Genomic DNA, 19,922 nt, shown 5'->3' with positions numbered 1-19,922 from the left:
ACTAACGATCAGTTTCTCAAAGAGACAGCACCATCCGGTAGCTCAGAGATTTATGAACCTTTAAATTAATGAAAGCACAGGCTAACACTGATCTTTTATATCTCCTCATTAACCTAAAGGGTACACAGTCACAGAAACCCGGGAAAGGACTGACACATTCCCATCAGCTTGTAAGGCCAATTTAAGGCTCTGGTCCTAAATTTCAAAGCCAAATAGGGGATTGAGACTTAGTGGCATAAAGCAGATCCGGATGTTGACCCAGACAGCGCTGTGCTCATGTAGGATGGCACCTCCTCAAAGGCTCAAACAGGGCCAGACGTTAGGGTGGTCTCTACTCCAAGCAGTCTGGTTGCAGAACAGCTTCTGCAGAGCTCAGCGAAGCCACGCCAGCCCTCCTTTTCAAAAGGTCCTTCCTCCGTTATACCAACACTCCCTTTACTCCTTCTTTACCTCTTTCATCACAGACCTTTTTTTCTTCCCCAGGAAACAAAGACCAGCTAAAGCAAATGAAACATGAACACAGCTTTACAGATAGATCTCCCTGAAAAAAGAAGAAATTAATAAAAATCCATATTGTTATTTAACTTAGTGTCCTGGTTTCAGCCAGGATAGAGCTGGTTTTCTCCACAGAAGCTAACGTGAGGATATGTTTTGGATTTGGGATGAGAAAACGTTGATAAGGTGCTGATGTTTTGAGTTGTTACTAAGCAGTCAAGGACAGTCCAGCTTCTCGTGCTGGCCTGCTATGGGAAGCTGGAGGGGACACAGCCAGGACAGCTGACCCAGGCTGGGCAAAGAGATACTCCCTACCATACAACGTCATGCCCAGTACATAAACTGGAGTTGGCCGGGGGGCGGGAATTGCTGCTCAGGGATGGGCTGTCGATCGCCAGGTGGTGAGCAATTGCTGTGCTGGGCATCACTCGTTCTTGTACATTCCTTTGTTGGTATTATTATTGTTCATTATTGTTACTATTATTATTATTGGTGCGTGGTGCTTAGTTGCCAGCTGGGGCTAAACCACTTAGGGAGAGGCACTTCGGCACTGCCAGATGTCATAAAAAAGCATAAAAGCATAAAACTTTTAAAAGAGTAGAGTAGAAGAGAGTAGAGTAGAGGAGAGGAGAGGAGAGTAGAGTAGAGTAGAAGCTTTTCACCTAAAGGTTACAGCAGATGAGGAGTCAACAGGTATGTCCAGGACCTAGCTAAGGCACCGGTATCTCAGTCAACTATCCTCAAGCCCCTGAGCTGCCGTCTGAACCCTCCCAAGGCCGTGCGTCAGGTGCTGTAGTTTCTCACTGCTGCCGCACGCTGCCCGGCACGGCGGGAGCTGCAGCCCAGCTACCAGAGGGTGCCGGCAGCGGAGGAGACTGCCTGCTGGCAGGTACCGCTGGCAACTCCTAACTTCCCAGCTGAGAAGCATCTGCAACAACCTCCAGAGAAGATGGGCCACAAGAAGAAAAAAAAAAAAAAAAAAAGACATAAAATACCAAAAGCTGGAGGTGAACCTCAGTTTCAAGTAATCGGTTGCAATTATATATCAATGGTTCCACAATCCAAGCACAGGCTTCCTGGTGCTGATCGCTGCAGTTTTAATAAGTGCTGAGGCAGTAGATATTTGAGCTGGAGCTAAACGCTTCCTAGATTTTCACCTCTCACGGACAGGCTCCCTGCAGTTGTTTTGCCATTTCGGCACCCTGCAGAGAGCGTGGGCATGCAGACACTGTGCCATCCTCTGTGCTCGGGTCTGATTCCTCCCGGAGAGCCGCTCTCCTCAGCCTACTTAAGTACACTCGTGGGCTTCTCATCTGGCAGCCAAGGGGCAAAGAACGCTCACCTAAGCACGTAGGCGAGAAAAAAGAGCCTGGCATCGGAATTAAACTTACTGCGGGCTAAATAACTTCTTTCACTCAGAGGAAGATCGATTCAGGGGCAACTTGCAGTCCATCAGGGATGATCAAAACAGATCCCTCTCATAAGCACCAAGAAGCAGTTGTTGGTGATCACAGGTGGATGCAGTAAGCCCCCTAAGATCCATCACAAAATACTACAACACACTAAAGCAAGCTCCTGATTTGGTTCTAAAAAAATTGAAGGTGCCAGTAATGCTCTGCTACACCTGGTATGTCAGACTTCATTTTGGCTGGAAATGAAACCTATCAAGCGTGTGAAGAAAAACATTCACCAAACCAAAATTTGTGTGAACAGCACGGTTCTAAAAATTGTGCTGTTTAAACCTCCTTTCACCCAGATAGCTGCTGGCGACTGCGGGGAGAAATAAAGTATACCCAGCTGGCCAATTATACACAATAAAAATTAGAAAAGCCTAACAGCTACTCTTTATATGGTTTGACCAGCCTCCTTTTTCCCCTTCCCCCTTCTGCATAATATACAGTTAGAAGCACTGTGTCATTTTCCACCATTAAGGTGATCTTGCATTTTGATGGAGGTTTTTTCCCCAGGAGACTGTGGGATGAATCGGCCTGTGCACGCTCGAAGATACGTCTGTACCGCAGACTGCAGCATAGTCTAGAGATAGCTGGGATAGAGCAGGTACTGGAAGCTAAGAGGTCTGTGAAGACTGAGAACCTTACCCTGTTAAGACATTAAGGTAAATTAGCACAGATACTGCTCATATGGGCAGAGCACTTCCAGCGCTTCCCCTAGCACCAAGGGACAGCAGTAAGACTAATGAGGCTTGGGACTAAAGGTACATCTATGAGAGACGGCTGAATGCTGGAAGGCAAAAAAGGAAGAAACCAAAATAGTAGTAAGCTAGCAAATCAAATAACAGAGGTAAACGCAGAGAGGTTAACTAGTCGTGTGTACACCTGCATGGGCACGCTTGAAGCATGATTCTACGTTTCATCTTTGTCACATTCCAGATAAAGTTAATTGTTTTAATTGACATTAAAATGACTCTACGAGTAACATCAGCCAGCCAAAACCCTCTCCCGCCCGACGTTCTCAGAGCAGTTCCAGCAAGAATAAGGTATCGAGGGAATGAACTTGATTAAAGTCAATTTAAAAGGGCATACAGGGTGGGGATGAACGTGAGAAACAGCCATTTGGGAAGAAACTGATGAGCCATCCAACAAGTTTGAGAACTGTTCTTTCGGAGCTCCCATCTATAACTGGAACACTGAAGTAGCACGCATCTTTACATTCAATTTACCAGATTTATCTTACCTGGAAAATAGGAGCTGGGCCTAAAATAAATAGTTTAAGACCACAAACAGATTTGCTGAAAAATGCCCCACCCATGAACATAATTTTAGAAGCAGTAATCTTTGCAAAGGTTCCCTCTCCACCAGTGAACCCTCTCAGTGTTGTCCCCCAGACAGTTGGGGCTGAGAAGCATCCATGCAGCCCAGCCTTAGAGCACTGTAACCCTAATTAAACTGTTTTACTACATTAAGGAGCAAACAAGCAAAAGATATCTCAGTGTTTCTATATGTGGAAAAAGTATCTATGCAGCTGTCTATAGGAAGATTAACAAGTAGCTACCTGCAATACAAAGAGAACGATAGACTGGTACAGACCAGCAGAAGTTGCTTCTGTAAACCCACGGTCAACAACCATTTGCAGTCTATACCTTATCAGGTCTGCTCTGTGAATACAGAGTGGTACATGCATCCCTCTTTCCTGAAGATTAGTGATGTTTATATACTTAACTGCTACTGATCAGTTACAGCATTATTTTTTTAAAAAGTTATTTATTTAAAATAGGTTTGAGACTTACCAATAGTTTGAGCAGCCAAAAACGGGACTTGTAATATAAGGTTTTGGTAGGGTTGATAAGAAAAAGCAACATGAAGCCGTATAAGATGAGTGGATTCACCTGCATAGGGATGTAGGTGAATTTACCATATATACATGCCAGCAGGCTCAGGCACCACAAAACCCCCAGGAAGCCAGCAATCTACAGAAAGATAGAAAAAACACATAGATACCTTGTGAAAATATAGCTCTGAAACCTACAATGAATTCTCATTATAAGAAAAGGGAGCGCAGTGCTCAATCCCATAACCTAATCAGACTTTGCAACTTCCTCTTCTAATTGTGTTAGAACTCCTTGCCAGGAAACGGTGCAGGATCTACCCTCCCGATATGCCGCACAGCTCAACCACTCCTACAATCTATTCTGTTTACCTCAAAGAGATGTTGATGGGACAAGTTGCTGCGGGGATTGAGTTCAAAAATGAGGACGTGATTCACTCCAGCCTGTCTCCAGCCATACGTGTTGATACCCAGGAGAAAGAGGAATTCTATCAGGAGAAAGCCACCTCGATAGATTCTCACCAGTGGCCACACATTTGGTCCATCTATAAAAGCCACACCTGGAAAAGGCAATAACGAAACGACGTCAGTGATAGCACAAGTCACGCCACGAAGCAAAGCTGCGCTCCCCTGCTTTACGCTGGCTCTCAGATGCTCGGCTGTACCCCGTGAAAACGGGGTACGCTCGCTCGCACGCACCTGCATATTGCAGCAAGCGAAGGGCGCTTTGCCTAACCTGTCGGAGCATTTAGGAGTATTCTGCGGCAAATTCTCTCTCCAGCTGGTTAAGACGCTGCTAATGACCCGACCGAAGTCCCCTGTCTCACACTACAGGCACGAGGAACAGCACGAGCATAAATTGTGACTATGTGCACTTAAATGTTCTGGTTTAATGGAGGTGAAATCCCAACAGGCAGATACACGCATACTTCAGCTCCCCACAAAACCAAGCAGCACCATTTACAGCATTTAAAACAACGCTAAAATGCGCCTAATCACCAGACTCAATACAACTGTAACGTAATACATATTCATAACTAGCAATATAATTTCTAGCCGCACCCAAACAGAAAACCCAACATAAGGCAGCAATACTGGAAAGCCTGTTGCTTCCTTTGTTCTGTCCTTAGGGTTTTGGAAACAAATTTGCCTAATTTCAAACAATGAGCAGCCGTGTAGAGCAAGCAGCTTTCTCTAGCACAAGCCCCTTTGCAAAATACTGTCGCCCAGTTGCCCGATATGGGTTTTACGAGCAAAGCACAAATAAAATACAGTTGTTGAATCCTCAATTTCTATTTCACAGAGTGTGTCTCACCCACATGCTTTTTAAGAACATGCAGTTTTACAGAATCGATGCTGAGAATTTATTCTCACAAACCCTCCTGTCTAAATTACAGCACCAAGTTTTTGAAACTTTTCTTCAGAGGACGCGTATCTGTAAGAAGTTTCATGAGTTCAGCATCTGTCCTTTACATCACATGAAATTATGGAGGAAAATCATGCAAGAAACAATGACTCAAGAACCGTTGCTTTGAATTTAAAACTTAGAATACTGGATTCAGGCAAGAGAAAGTCAAATTTTGGACAGAAATGACAGACACCCTGAAGAAGCCAAAAGAAATGAGTCTTACACGTGGAATTACAAAAGCACGCATTTCAAATTTTAATCTGAAATGCCTGAAGACAAAACCAACTGAGGTGCTTCCACACAGGACAGAGTAGCCCCCAAAATATTGAATAAAAAATACGGAATAGGACAGACGTGCTATGCGCTATTTGAAACAGAACACCCAAAGGTTTATCCTGAGGTGAACACAGTCCAGTATGACAGTACAGCATACGACTTCCACAGTTGGTGCCTGCTAATCTTATTTCTGGCCTCTCAGGGTGGTAGAGGCCCATAATTGCAGTGTGGAACAGGAGCTGGTTCTGGAGAAAATGCAGATACTGAACAATACAAGGAGCTGGGATACTAACACACAGAAGCTGAGAGTATTTCTGTATATTCTCTCCTCTGATACTACGACCCAATCCAGGTTAGCTTGCGCAGTACAAAGGCTAGATTTGATTTCCTTTCATGTTTCCTAACCGAACCATTTTCTTCACTACAGCTGAGCAGTTTGACGGCAGATCCTCAAGGACCTCGCTTGCAGAGAAGTGCCCAGCAAAGGTGTACAAGGTCTCAAACTGGTATGACCCCGGCCAGGGTTCTGTACTATAACCCCGAAACAAAGAAAATGAAAAAGATTTCTCATTCATATACTGTTTCCACTTAAATCCAACACCGCAAGCGAAGTCGCCTCCTAAAGTCAGCAGGTATGTGACACTCAACCAACTCATCCCTTCGGCACGCGCGGGCTCCGAACACCACGCTCAGAGAGGAAGATGTCCCTGGTGACAAGCCCAACGGCATCGCAGCCTAAGCCCCAAACGAGAGACAGGGCACTTGCTGCAGCAAGTCTTGAGATTTTGCATGAAGTCTTACAGGTTTTTGGTTAACAAGACATCTGCCCATTTCCATGAGCTTTCAACCTCAATTACACAGTAGCCCGGCACCTAGGAAATACACTTTAGGGTGACACTCTCCTGGGATCCACCTGTAGCCGTTGCAGCCTTTAATGGACCCCAAGCTACTGTGAACTCATCTCTGTAAAATGTTGCTGCTCTACTTTTAAAATCAGGCAATACAGAAGTGACCTACCACTAGAAGTCATGTTTTAATGCTGTTCCACAGATTCTACGCATACAATGCTGAAATCCTATCTTAGTCAGTCAAACCATAAACCAATTTGTCAAAAATAGCAGAGAGGATAGCAAAGCAACATCCAGTTAAAAACAAACACTCTGCAGTTAGAATACAGTTTTTGACCAATACCTGAAGTAACTTATAGATATCAGATCATGTCTGCTGATACAAACATACCTGTCATTCACACTAGGTTAGGAATATTTGCTTTAGAGATACCATCATTTTTATTAATTCGTTCTCACAACTGTGTCACTTTTTAATTCTTAATACTGAGAGAGAAAGCAAACACAACTGGCTTCAATTATATTTGCATCTCATAAAAAGATCAAACACGTAAGTTACAGGAATAAAAAGACAGGATGAATAAAGAACAGCTTACACACATTAAACAGACCCTTCACACAGATGGGTCAACTTTCAGCCTCTACCACAGCAAGACCAAAAGGGAAACACTGCAAACAGATTCTCAAACTGAGGAATTTTATCCCAGGAGATGACTGGATCCAATTACAGAAACATCTGATTAAAAATTCTTTTAAATCAAAAACACAGACATAGGCTTTCCCTAATGCAAAAGCAAAAGCCTCTTCCTTTGTACTGCTTAAGCAAGTTACAACACTACTGAAATCACACAGACAATTAGTAAAGCCACTTGTGATTAAGCGCTGTATCTGCACCTACAGTACTAACATGGTTGTTAGTCTAATCAGAGTCTAAACGCAGAAGGCAGAGAGCAGAATAAAACCAAGGCCTGAGAGACGCAATAATTTATTGTAGCTTTTAAACAATCTTGCCAAAATCTGCCAACAAGAAAAATTCAATTAGTTCCATTAATGGGCACCAGGCACTGAAACCCTAGAAATTTCTACATGAAAATGCCCCGAGTGACATAGTGCTCACATGGCTCTACGTCTGATCTCATTCTCTGTAGGGAGTCAGTACCATGCAAAACTTCAGTTGTACGAGCACCTGGCTCAAGGTGGGAGAGGGCTGTGCGTTCACAGAACGGTGACAGAAATCTGTCTTTAAACATGGATGTTGCACCTCCAGAATATGCCTCCGGGAGTAAGGAGGAAACCAGTAGAGCAAACCATAATACCTTCAAAGTCCGAAATCCGTGTACAGAGCATGAGAAAAACCAGAACCTGTTACTGAGTAGAACTAATAATTCACAACAGCGTGATCCAGAACATCCTGACCAACCCAGTTCAGGTCCAGGCCCTCGCTAAGTGACGAGAACATATCCAAACCGAGGTCCAGCAGCCAGCCAGGTCCAGCCAAGGATACCCACCTGAAAGTATGACAGTGACGTTCAGTGCAATGAACAACCCACAGAACAAGCCAACCCTGAATGTAGTCCAGGCTGGTACAGGCTGTGAACAAAGCAATGGTAGAATTAAGGGGTGGTAAATAGGTTATCAGCAAAGTCAAATTAATTTGCAGAGTAAATTTAAAATCAGGGATACAATGTCCTGATCTCTGATTGCACTCTTGCTCTTGAAGTGAGCCATTTTAAACTGAAAATGCTGCATAATATTCTTGCCTATGTTGTTGCTGTGTTGAAACAGAGCTTGGGCATCTCAATGCCCTTTGAAAAATATTGCCGACCACACAAACACTAAGTATATGTTATTATTAGCACAAATTTCCTTTTACTATTTATCTCATCCCTTCATTACCTTGTCTGCATGCATTAGGCATAGTAAGCAAGCTACTTCCAAATCTTCCGGAACTAAAGCAGATTATGGTTTAGTGGCGGACTTGGCAGTGCTGGGTTAACGGTTGGACTTGATGATCTTAAAGGTTTTTTCCAACCTAAACGATTCTATGATTCTCGACCATGCCTCCGTCACAATTTGTGAAGCATGGTTACGGGAGCATCCAATTATTTCCACTACTTTGTTGAGATGTTGAATCTAATTTGGCACCTTGACAAGTTGGAGAAGCAGCTTTGCTACACAACTCCATCTCTCACCTGAGCTGCTCCTAAGGGTGGAACACGCAAACGTTTCATAGCTTTCTGTCTGTCTCCATCTTCTAACTCGTTGGTCACCACTTCCTAAGGAGATAAAGATACACATCACAGAAGTTCATTCTAATAATAAGCACACAGTACTGCATTAAAACAAAAAATAACAGTTGATTTCCCAGTTACATTTGAGCCCTGGCCCAATATTCTTTTAACACACGGTAACAAAGATGTGAAAAACTCACCATGCTGCATCAAGTTATTACACAAGACAAGCTAACACTGCACTAGGTTTTCAGAGTGAAAAGTTACCAGCTGAAGAAAACATACCCAAACTTATGTAAGCAGTGCCAGAAATCAGTGGCATTTCAAAATCAATTAATAGCTGTCTTGGTGGTGAGTACAAGCAAAACATTATAGGAATCAGTAGTGAACAAGAAAACAAGAAACTGTTTTCTAGTTAGAAGAGGAGCAGTGCCCAGACTAGCATCTTTACCTCTGTTTCGGAGATAAGCTGGTTGATCTTTTTGCAGGTGTAGAAGGGTGCCACCTCCACCTCGGCCACCCGCCATTCTGCCCCCCGTGCCGTCTCCAGGTTCTTGTCATGCTTCTTTAAGATCTTGCGGAAGCCGGTGAAGTTCAGGTTCTGCAGAGGAGGGAAAACAGTTGACGGCTTTTAACCTCAGTCACCTCCCAAGAAAGTGAAATGCTTATATTTCCAGCACTAGCAAAAAAGGAATAGTTAATAAGAAAAATCAAAATTATTGCATCTATTGTCAGGAAGTTTTTGAGTTATTACGTTATTAGAAGCAATACCTATCCCTTGCAAATAACAAAAAAAATATGAGACTCAAGGGCATAAAAAGAGGCAAACTTATTTGCAGGGAACTACCTAAACCTCATATTCCCCGAAAAGCCAAATCACTGCCACTTTCCTCCTTAATGGACGAAGCAACGACATTCCTGATGAAACCTCACTGAAGATGAAGGACCTTTGGACTTACTCAAAACTTGTATGCTTAAAGTTATTTCAAGGCATATTCCCTCTGTCTAGATACGTCTTACCGCATATGTCCCAGGTACTGGGACGTCCATCCCAACTGGTCTCTGCATTAGCAGTAGTTGTAATGAGCTCCTAACAAAAATATAAAGCTGCAGAAGAACTATGTTTTGTCCCAACTCCCACAGTCATTGATTGCCAATCCTTCAAGACGTTTTCCCTTCTGAAACGAGGCTACCGATTTCCAGTTTCTTTAAACTTTACGTTGGTTTCAAATCAAGTTCTCCAGCTAAGCGCATTATAGAAGGGAAATCCTTGTACAACAGAAGACTTGTGAAAGTTTTAAATGCTGCAGATTAAATCCAGACAAGGGCATCCCCATAACAGCATCCTTTTCCACAGCGTACGTTGCACGACAACTGCAAAAACAGTTTAGGCTTGCAGACGTGGGAGATATAACACTCTAGTCTGTCGAGATAAGCGCACAGTGCTGCATCAAGACACAAAATAACGGTTGACTTCCAAGTTATATATGAGCCCTGACCCAATGCTCTTCTAATGCACAGTAACTAAGACAGGCAAAACTCATCACACTGCAGGCAACTGCTGTGACAAGATGCATCTGAAATCCTGCAGTTCATTATACAGAAAATGCCACCCAAAAGACTCAATGTTTCATTCGAGCACTGGCAAGAACGGAGACAGACCACGGCAAGATTCCCTTCTAAAAAAGCTTAGGAAGTAGCTTGGAAAGAAAAACCAGAGAAAACGGTTAAGTCCAGTGCCCTGGGGAGAGGCACCAGCTACTCACTGAAATTATTTTCAATCTAATTATGCTTAGAGTGATTTAATACCAGACCCCCACCATTTAGGTGGGGAAATGAGGCTAGGGAGACAGGAGCAGGAAGCCAATGCATTAACGATCTGCATTATTGCAGACAAGAGACTCTAATTACTTTCTATTGGAAAAGCCAGCATTCCACCCCGGGGAGAGCAGATGACTATTTCAGAAATTTGAAATTAAAAAGATGCAATGAAATGATGATACCGGTCAGAGATTTTTCTGTAGTCTGAACTAACATTATTTTACGCGCCATGTGTGCAATCACAGCCCAACTCTGGTGTGCCTGGGCCGGTCGGGGCATGGCTACATCAGGCACCCTAGAACCTCTCCAGCGGCGTTTCATCCTTTGGCTGCAAAAATTCTGCAACCTCAAAGTGCAGGATAAAAACACTGTTGGTTACCGTGGTACTTCTGACAAGGAACATGCAGTGATGGAACAGTGAAACAGAACAGTCAAACATCATTTACACAGTCAGGCGTTCTGCTATTCTTGCTATTCGTGATGCTTTGATTTGGCAAGGGGCTTTCTGCAAGCCTGCCTTCCATTTCTGCTGGATACTAACCAAATCCATTGAAGTGAATCAATTAATGGTATGTTTTGTCACTAAAAGTGAAAAAAAACCCCGAACACAACCAGTGCAATTTACTCAATAATATAACACAAGACCAAGTAGAATCAAACGGTGGACTCAAAAACCTTTGCTCATGTACAAGCGTATTAGGAAAGGCACCAGCAAGGCAAATGCACAGCAGTTTAATAAGACTGATTCAGCCACCGTTATCTGCCCAATGAATGCACTATATTATATACAGTATATGTAAGTAAATACTATATACTTAATTTCTCAAGATTTGTTCGTTCTAAAACGCAGTATTTCAAAAAAATGGATCTATTTATGTATGTACACACTCTAGAATGATATATTACTCCTAACAATAAATTAATTTTATCAGAAGTTTAATCATTGGTCAGTTATACAAGTAACAGCTACCCTGGAGACAAGTTACAGTTTCACTTGATATTTGGTCGGCGTACATTACGAATGAACGCATGCAACTCTTGCCCTTGCTTCAGTCTGAACAGACTGAGGACTTTGCTTCACGTGGATTTTTCTTTCTTAGTAACTCAACTCAAGACCTCAGCATTTCATCAAAGCCATGGTTTGATACGTATAATGCCGCTGTTGACTTCACGTTACCTCCTACATGAAGGCCTCACCTATGTCATCTTCCTGCCAGATTCTTGTTCTTCCTCTCCAAAACTGCAAAAGCTTGGATATTCCTAGTTCTTATATGCTGAGCTCAAAAGTGATTAAGAGTAGTATTCTGGGATTTTGTTTTATGTCTGTTCTAGTACTTGTATTCCTTGTCCTCAACTTCAAGACCAATTTAAACTAATGTTTCTCATTCTCTCTTTGAAGATATGTTGTAGAAAGAAGCTCAGCTCCTTTTGGAAACTGGGAAAGCTATCAAATCCAGAATGGGGTTTACCTCACTATTTAGTATACATACAGTGGACCTGGACTCATATCTAAGTGTGCAAGATGCCTTTCTTCATTGAAGAATAGCAGGAAAAATTTTTCCAAAGGAATGACCTATGTCATCTTCTATTTAAACTCTTCATCAAGCCTCAGAAGTGATTTTTTGTAACCAGAGGGGGGTTTTTGTTTGTTTGTTTTAAAAAGTGAAGAAATCACACCAGGTAATACTGCTTCACTCCATTCCTGAAAAGCTACAGATACTATACTTTTCCCAGGATTTTGAACTAGAAACTATCTCTAGTAGTTAAAGGACTTTATTGAGAAACTCATAAATAGTTTCTGGACATATGCTCAAAGACATAACATCCCTTTAGGAGAGGTACGAACATTGAGAATTTTGGAAGAATTAAGTTTTGTCCATACTGCAGAGTGGTACTAATTCTTATGGTGAATTTTGTTTAGTAATATTCTCCAGTACAACACTGGTAAAGATCTAAATACAGGTGTAGTGAATTTAAGTTCAAACATTCTTACTTAACAAGCTAAAAACCCTCACAGTAAGATACTTAAAAGCATTTCAGAGTATTTAACACCAAAAGCTCAACAAAAAAGATCAGTTTCAGATTTTTTGTTTCAAGATTTTTGGAACAAAATCAGCATCTGCAATATTTACCATGTCTTTTCATGCCAGAAATCCAAATAGAACTAAAGATTTTTTTCATACTTGAAGGCAAACGAGCCTTAACCCTACAGAATTAAAAACATTTTTTTTAAATGGATGTTTTAACAAGAAATTCTGATATACCAAGGTCACACGGTAACGCCAAGAGGAAACAGTACTTTAGCATTTCAAGTTTCATCACAAATATTAGATAAAAGAACTTCTTCCCCAACTTGCCAGCTCCAGCCCTGCACAGAACAACACACTACAGGAGAAGGAGGTCCTGATGTGACTTTGTGTTCTGGCCATGCCTGGGCCAAGGGTGCTGGGGTCAGGCAGCCCAGAAAAGGAAGGAGGAAGGTCAGCTTAGCTTTTCTAGCTCAACAAAAAGCAACAAGACATATGCTGCTAGCTGTTAGGCAGCTGCCTTTTCTTTAAAAATGTATAGGGACCTCCCTCAAAAAAAAAAAGAAATTAAAAAATGGCTTGAATGAGGCAATTCAAGGATACACAAAGCAGAGACATGTACACACAGGGCTTTGTAGAACCACCTCTTTTTGCAGGTACCTGATAGTTCTGTAGTAAGATGAGGCTGAGGTAGAGCTCGCTGAAGGCCAATTTCAGATCTTTGATATTCCTATGCTGGACACGCTCTTCGTGGGACAGGTGGAAGACCGGCTTTCTGCGCCGCTGCAGCGTGGAAGCCCCACTGGCTTCTTTCTGTGCATCCAAAGTTGACTGTAACTCAGTCCGAAGAGTAGTAAACCGGCGTTGAGCTTCTGCAAGCTTTTCTGTTAGCAAGGGAAGGGAAAAGTCAGATGAGAGGATAGCAACTTGCCTACCGAGCCCATAAAGAGCAGTACACCTTTTCCTCAAATCACATGCCTGTAGGAGAAAAGCACTGCACTGAATAGCTTACTGCATGGCCTTCCGCCCCTAAGCATTAAATTCAACAGCTCTTTTTTATGAAGCTCCTTCTCGTTAGAGGTTTTAGCGCACTCCTACGTAAAACACACACATTCTCCAAAAAAAAGTCATCATGTCAGACAGGTCTTAATTAATATAGTCAAAACCAAGGGCCTGTCCCTTCAGCGCAGACTAAAGCGGCATCAGACGTGAACTCAGACCTCTTGACTTCCACCCCAGATCTGACTTCCGGAGGACGCTTGTCCCAGTACCCTACGAATAGCTGTTGCGGCTGCAAGAAGCCCAACCTGCGCGGCCACTGCCTGTACCTTGGGGCTAGGAGCCAGCCCAGGGACCCGGCAGGGTCCGGCCCCCCCACGCCGGCAGAGCCGTAGCTGGAGGCAGCCCGGCAGATGGGGGCTCATCCAAATACCAAAGCGACCACGCGTCTACTCCGAGTGCAAGGGGAAGCTGCTCGCCTTTCTCAAATAAAGCAAACGCACAAAAAGCATCAGAACAAAAACCCAACTGTTAGGCAACATTATGAAACTTGACAGCAAGCAAAGCACTTCTCAGATCTGTGCACCCAGTGCTGACTACCTGTTTACTATCTTTTTACATGACGGTTACGAAATCAAAGAGGAAAAAACACAACCACACTTCAAAGGGGACGCTGAATTTTGTTGCTCAGAGCGCAACGCAACCCCTCCGCCGAGCTCCTGGTGACAAACGCAGCTTCTGCTTTGATCAGGAGCTACGCCGCTACTTGCTGCTGTACATGATCCGCTGTAATAATTTATCCCTCTTTTCTTCAATTTAGGCTCACGCAGGTTAGAAGCATCGTCTCATTATTTACTGATTAAAGGGACAGTCAGCCTGAACTGAAATATCATTTTGATGTGTTTTCAGGACAAGTCAGTCTCTCTTCCTCACATCTCAAGTATGAAAAAGGTGTTTCCTTTACACATGCCGCTTGATGCGCTTTCAGAAAATAATCTTTTTTGGCTAAATAACAATCTTTTAACGCTAAAAACAGCATAACTGACACCATTATCTCTCTCTCTGTTCTGTACAACTAGTTCCTTCCAGGCTTTTTTCCCCGCTACGCTTCAGTCACAGCTTTGGCATCTCTGTTGATAAGCTCCATCGCAGACCCCGGGCGCTGGCCTGGAAGATGCCGAGCAGGTTCGCGGTGTCGGAGCAGAGTGCTGGGAGCTGGAGCCACCTCCGCCCGGCGGGACACACACCACCGCACCAGAAACCACGGAGCCCCAAGGTCCCACCACGACCCAAAGCTCTGCCCGACACTCTCCTGGCTGTCAATTTAATTCTCTTCGTTAGTAGCTTACATAACAACTTCATGGTAATTCACAATCGCTCCCCCGCTAGAAGTAATATTTACTCTTATGGGAGCAATTCTGACCTTTTCCTCAGTCTTACTCAACTCTGATTAATTTTAAGAGTAAAACTCCTCTGTAAATAATTTTGCAGTGCTCTGCATAAGATATTTTCCAGAAGGAGAATGCCTTTCTGAACAGAAAATGGGGATCAATATAGAAAAATCAAGTACGGAAGAGCCTGCAACTCTCCATAAATAAAGTTCATAACCAAGAAAGTTAAGTAAGAGGTTTTAAAACAACAGGAAAGACAACTCCTCTCTGACAACTTCTACAGCTGCAAGGACTCCGCCGAACAGAAGCAACGCAGCACACAGTGAGAAGTGTCCAAATTATTAAATATGGAGGTGTTTAAAATTACATCTCTCAATTGAAAGCCCTGTTCCATTGTCCCTACGTCCAGAAAAATCTTAAAATCCATCAGCCTAATAACACAACGTTTAAAGACAAGACAATGCTTTGAAATAATTCTAAACCTGCTGCTGCAATTTCCCTGTTTGCAAAGCAGCATCCATAAAAAAGCATCATGTCCAAACACAAGCATTCTTCTTAATTATGCACCGCTGAAAAGAGTCGTGTGCTATCTTCTATACAGCCCCCTCCACCCATAGGGGATGACCGCAGCCCCCTGAGGATGAGGCTTCAAAGGCAACTGAACCAGCCCAATAAAGACCTGCCACTCCTGAGAAACAGCAGCCCTGCCACCTCCTCCCTCCCACTGACTCCAGTAATCTGGTCTATAAATCGTTTCATCTTGTTAAGGTACGATTTTATCATCAAGATTCATTGCAGAAGCAAAATAAGACAAAACGTGTGCTGCTATTCTTAAAATCTGCCAGGGAAATGGCAAAACGGAGAGGAAATTAATTTCTCAGTTTGCAACATACTCCAAAATATTTGAAAAGACATCCACCACTATCACTAATTTAGCACTCGGAAAAGTGACTTTTAAAAAAATATGCCACTCAAAGGAGTTGGAAAAAAGCAGCACACACTTAGAAACTGGAACCACTCTTGTGTTGCAGCATTTTGTGTGGTCTGATGCCCACTGAGCCCTCAGTTCAAGTGTACTCTCGCAGCAAAGACTAAGGAAAAAAATCGAAAACCAACAGAGGTAGACCTCAACAAAAGTGCTTGCAATAAAGAAGCACCTTTGCCCAAAAAATCCTTCTAGATCTTGACTAAAAACCACTGTCTGAAGTTATCACCTCAACTGTGCAATTCCAAGTTGTTTAACTTGACTCTGTTTTCGAAGTTTAAAGAAAAGTTCACATGTAAGGATCGGGGGGGGGGGGGGGAACCCGCCCATCACACCAAGGAGCTAGTAAAATTTTCTCCCAAATTCCAGTTTCCATGGTCGTGGTTGTGATCAAAACCTGCTTCACCAGACAGGAGGTAACGGAAGAGTGCATACCTGCTCGCAGCTACCTGGCTCAGGGCTCTGGGCATTTCAGGCAGGCTCTTTTAGCACTCTTTCCTTTCCCTGCTTGTACAGATCATGTTCAATATTTTGCTTACCAAGTTAAAGCCTTCCTACAAACAATAAAGCCAGCTCCTGAATTAACCACAAAAATGTCAGTAGCTAAACAGTAGCCCAAGCAGCTCCTGATGATGCTAATTTAAAATATAACAAACTTCCCCTCTAGAAAATCCCCAACACAAACCAAAACTGGCCACAAATAAAACCGTAGCACTTGAACAGGCATTCCTCCACTGGAACCATCTGGAAATTTTTTCTTTCAATCGAGTATAGATTTTCTTGAGCGTAGTCCAAATAATCACAAACTGTTTATCGAGTCAGATTTAGTTAATGGCAGTTCTCCTTCCTACCGAGCCGGGGTAACGGTCTGGGGAATTAAGGCTGCGTTTGATGAGAGCTGACAATCTGAGCAACGCAGCGAAAGGCGAAGGCATTTTGCGGCAGGGGCTCCAGCCCCGAGGGGTCGGGGCTGTCCCTGCTGTGGCAATCCCTGGCAAGGCTCACTGAGGATCCCTCAGCGCAGGGGAAGACGATGAGGAAATGAAGCGGAGATCAATAGAAAGCTCAGCCTTCTTGAAAATGGACTATATTTATTGTCGTAAAGACAAGCGTGTAACAAGCCGTATAATAAGCCTATAGTAAATAGGATGTACCGGGTCAGAACCCAAGCCAACACACGCCCGGAGTTGCAACAGGGTCCGACGTTGCACATTTCTGACATGATCAAGAAAAGGAACCACAGATGGAAGATTTCTTGATGTGGCTTAATGTTAATAACCCTAATAAAGGGTTTCCATACTATTAAAGTCACGTCACTTCTGCAAACAAAAGACTTATTTTAATCTTATCACAAGAGATTTTCAAATTACATGTATTGTCTCCTATAACTTTTTGAAATGACAGCAAGCTGAAAAAACCCTACCCTGTATTATTAATGCCATTTTAAACAATGCTGGAAGGGGCGCGTATATGTGGGTGCACGTGTGCTAGCAGGTCCTCATTAGGGAAAATTATAATCTGTATTGTGCATCTAAATTGACAGAACTTCCTCCATAGAGTCTAGCTCGTAGTACACAAGATCTGACATAACTAGAAAAGTAAGACAAATTTCTGAGCATAAAAGCCTTACCTCAGACCTGGGAGAGAAACAGAAGATCTCACAGGGCCACAACACAGAACAAGCGTTCTGAGTCAGGTTACGTACGAATTGCGCCTAGAAAAATGCCTATAAAGTGTAAAACCCAGCTGGCCTGATAAAACATATCACTTCTACCTACGAACTGCCCCTTGTCCTGACACCCACTGTGGCCACAGCAAAACACCGCTGGTCCAGAGAGCCAGGAGAGCTGGCCCAGCCAGCCCAAAAGAGTGCTACTTCCCCAGACGGCTGCTGAAGAGGGGCGAGCCGTGGGGCCCGGTTACTGCAGCTATCATGCTTTTAGTTATTCTCGTGCTCACAACCCAGATTCTGCTAGCAATAAAGTCATCGCCTGAGGGTTATTAAAACATTTTGCCCAATTCAACTTTGTCTTTGTAACCAGATTAAAACCAGAAATAGAAAAGGCTACCATATTGTGCGGCACAAGCCCCTGTATAGCACCAAGTTAATAAATCAACATGTTAAGAGAAAGTATAGCAGAAGTCAACGCATCATTGTATCCATATTTAAACACTTTTCCAGTTGAAAACCCATTTTAAACCTTACCAGAAGAGGCTGAAAACCATCTGAAGTGTAATGGTGGGTGGAACTGGAACACACAATTGCTAACCCTTTTGTAGCGATATTACAGGGTGAATTTCCGATTATCCCATTCTAAAGTTTATTTTCAAAACACAGGGTGGGAAAGCAAACTTTCTCAGGGAAAACAAACAATAGCACTTTGAAATATGACCCCTAGGAATCCCTACTCTTACCACCATTACATTTTTAGTCAATTTACTAAACAGGATTTTATACACAGCTAGTGACAAATTGCTACTGGCTGATTTATTTCAGAAAGTTGCAAGAGTTTAAGTGAGAGTTAAGTGTTTAAAAACTTGTTGGACACATCAAGATGGTCAAGTTACCACACACAGGCAAGTCCATGATAGCTAGTCCTGCACAAGCTCAGGAAACACCAGCTAGGGAGCTTAGCACGCCTAAAACACGCACAGGAGACTGTCACCATGGATAAGCTGAGAAACTGTGCCCTATATGTAAGCTACCACTTAAGTTTAAGAGCATCTTCATAAAGTTCAGTAGGATGCTATTGCAAAGCAAGGAAATCACCTGTCCTCCATTCAAATACCATGGTTTAGCTCCACATGTGTGATTAAACCAGAGCAGTTTCCCATATAAACTTGCCCTATAATTACCTGATGGTAGACCTGCATGACCACTGTGGTCATTCTGAAAGTTTGGGAGCTTCAGACTCTTTCTGTGTTGCTGTATTTTCCACAAATATACACAAATAAGCACATTACCTGAATAGAAGATGTTGATTTTGGCAAGTTCTTTCTCACAGGTCTGGAAGAACTTCTCTTCAAATGTGGCAAAACACCTTTTCACCGTGTCCTCATCTGTGTCTAGAAAACAAAATAGAAAAAAACCAGTTGTAACAGAAGAACGTAGGAACAATTTTCTAAGTGGCTGCCACAGAACTATTTCTTCAGAGTAAATCCACCTTCTTCGCCATGCAGAGGAAGAACAACAACTCGGTCCTCCAAGCTCTGAAGGAACAACATATTTGGCTGTAAAAGGAATTGCGCCATGACAGAGAAGGAAAAACCCGTGTGAGTAGAACTGCACCTTGACCAAAGTTCCCATCATCTTTTTTTGATCCTTCAAGTGCTAGTGCAGATCTCACATGCTTCATTTCCACTTCCTAACCCAGCTTGTGTGACCGTGCCTGTAGGGCTATCCTGGATCAAGATGGCTCTTTATACCTACAGGAATCTTTTTTAAAAGGCGTCTCACCTACCATCAGAAAGTCACCCACCCTAAAGCTGGCACCAGTGGAAAGGGAAGACCGTGCCCCACGCCCACGCTGCTGCCTCCAGCATCCTGAAGCCACCTCTCTGCTGCCAGGTCAACCCAGCACAAACCCAGAGCCACTGCAGGGCTCCGTGCGGTGAGCCAGAGCCAGGACAGTGTTCATCCCAGATTAGCAGAGAATTGTATTTAGAAGGAAAGCGCCAAGCTTTTAACTGAAGGCTTCATTTGACCTTCCAGGAGGACCCACCGGCTTCAGCCATCATTCCCACCTTCTCACCACTATAATCCTCCAAGCACAAGCGTAGCACCACAGCAAACTAAAATCCGCCCCGCGAGGAAATCCGAAACGGTGTGGAAACTACCTTCTTCCTTCCTGGAAAATAAAAACTCTCTCTCTCATCAAGCAAAGTTTAAAGGCAGAGGCCTAAATTATGGTGACTGCGATCAGATTCGCACTTCTCCCTCGCTGCGCTGGGACTGTTTTAACTCTTTTGGAAGAGCTAAGTACAATTCAGTAATTCCAGTCAAATTTTGTAATTACAGCAGCAATTTGGTCACTTTGTTGTTATAAGGAATATAGCGCAGCATCTCCAGAAGTGCAGAATTTCAAAGACAGAATCAATTTCCTAATAATTAAGAAATGAGTTTAATGAGTAAAAGTTAAAGATTCCACACTATAAT

General features: G+C 43.1%; 1 protein-coding gene across 1 annotated transcript in view; it reads right to left on the bottom strand.

Annotated features, from left to right (window-relative positions):
* XPR1 (xenotropic and polytropic retrovirus receptor 1) overlaps positions 1 to 19,501 on the bottom strand; it is a gene marked incomplete at its 5' end in the record, with an annotated part of 39,210 nt that extends 19,709 nt beyond the window's left edge. Inside the window, 8 exons of the mRNA XM_082002731.1 lie at positions 3,743 to 3,922; positions 4,153 to 4,340; positions 7,821 to 7,902; positions 8,505 to 8,588; positions 8,995 to 9,144; positions 13,052 to 13,275; positions 18,731 to 18,997; positions 19,489 to 19,501. Coding sequence (XP_081858857.1) covers positions 3,743 to 3,922; positions 4,153 to 4,340; positions 7,821 to 7,902; positions 8,505 to 8,588; positions 8,995 to 9,144; positions 13,052 to 13,275; positions 18,731 to 18,997; positions 19,489 to 19,501 — 1,188 coding nt within the window. The remainder of the gene's footprint in view (positions 1 to 3,742; positions 3,923 to 4,152; positions 4,341 to 7,820; positions 7,903 to 8,504; positions 8,589 to 8,994; positions 9,145 to 13,051; positions 13,276 to 18,730; positions 18,998 to 19,488) is intronic.
* Between the last annotated feature and the right edge of the window lie 421 nt (positions 19,502 to 19,922).

This window comes from Phaethon aethereus (assembly GCF_964289735.1).
Source record: "Phaethon aethereus genome assembly, chromosome: 8".
Classification (NCBI taxonomy): domain Eukaryota; kingdom Metazoa; phylum Chordata; class Aves; order Phaethontiformes; family Phaethontidae; genus Phaethon; species Phaethon aethereus.
This window is presented reverse-complemented; position numbering and strand designations above follow the sequence as displayed.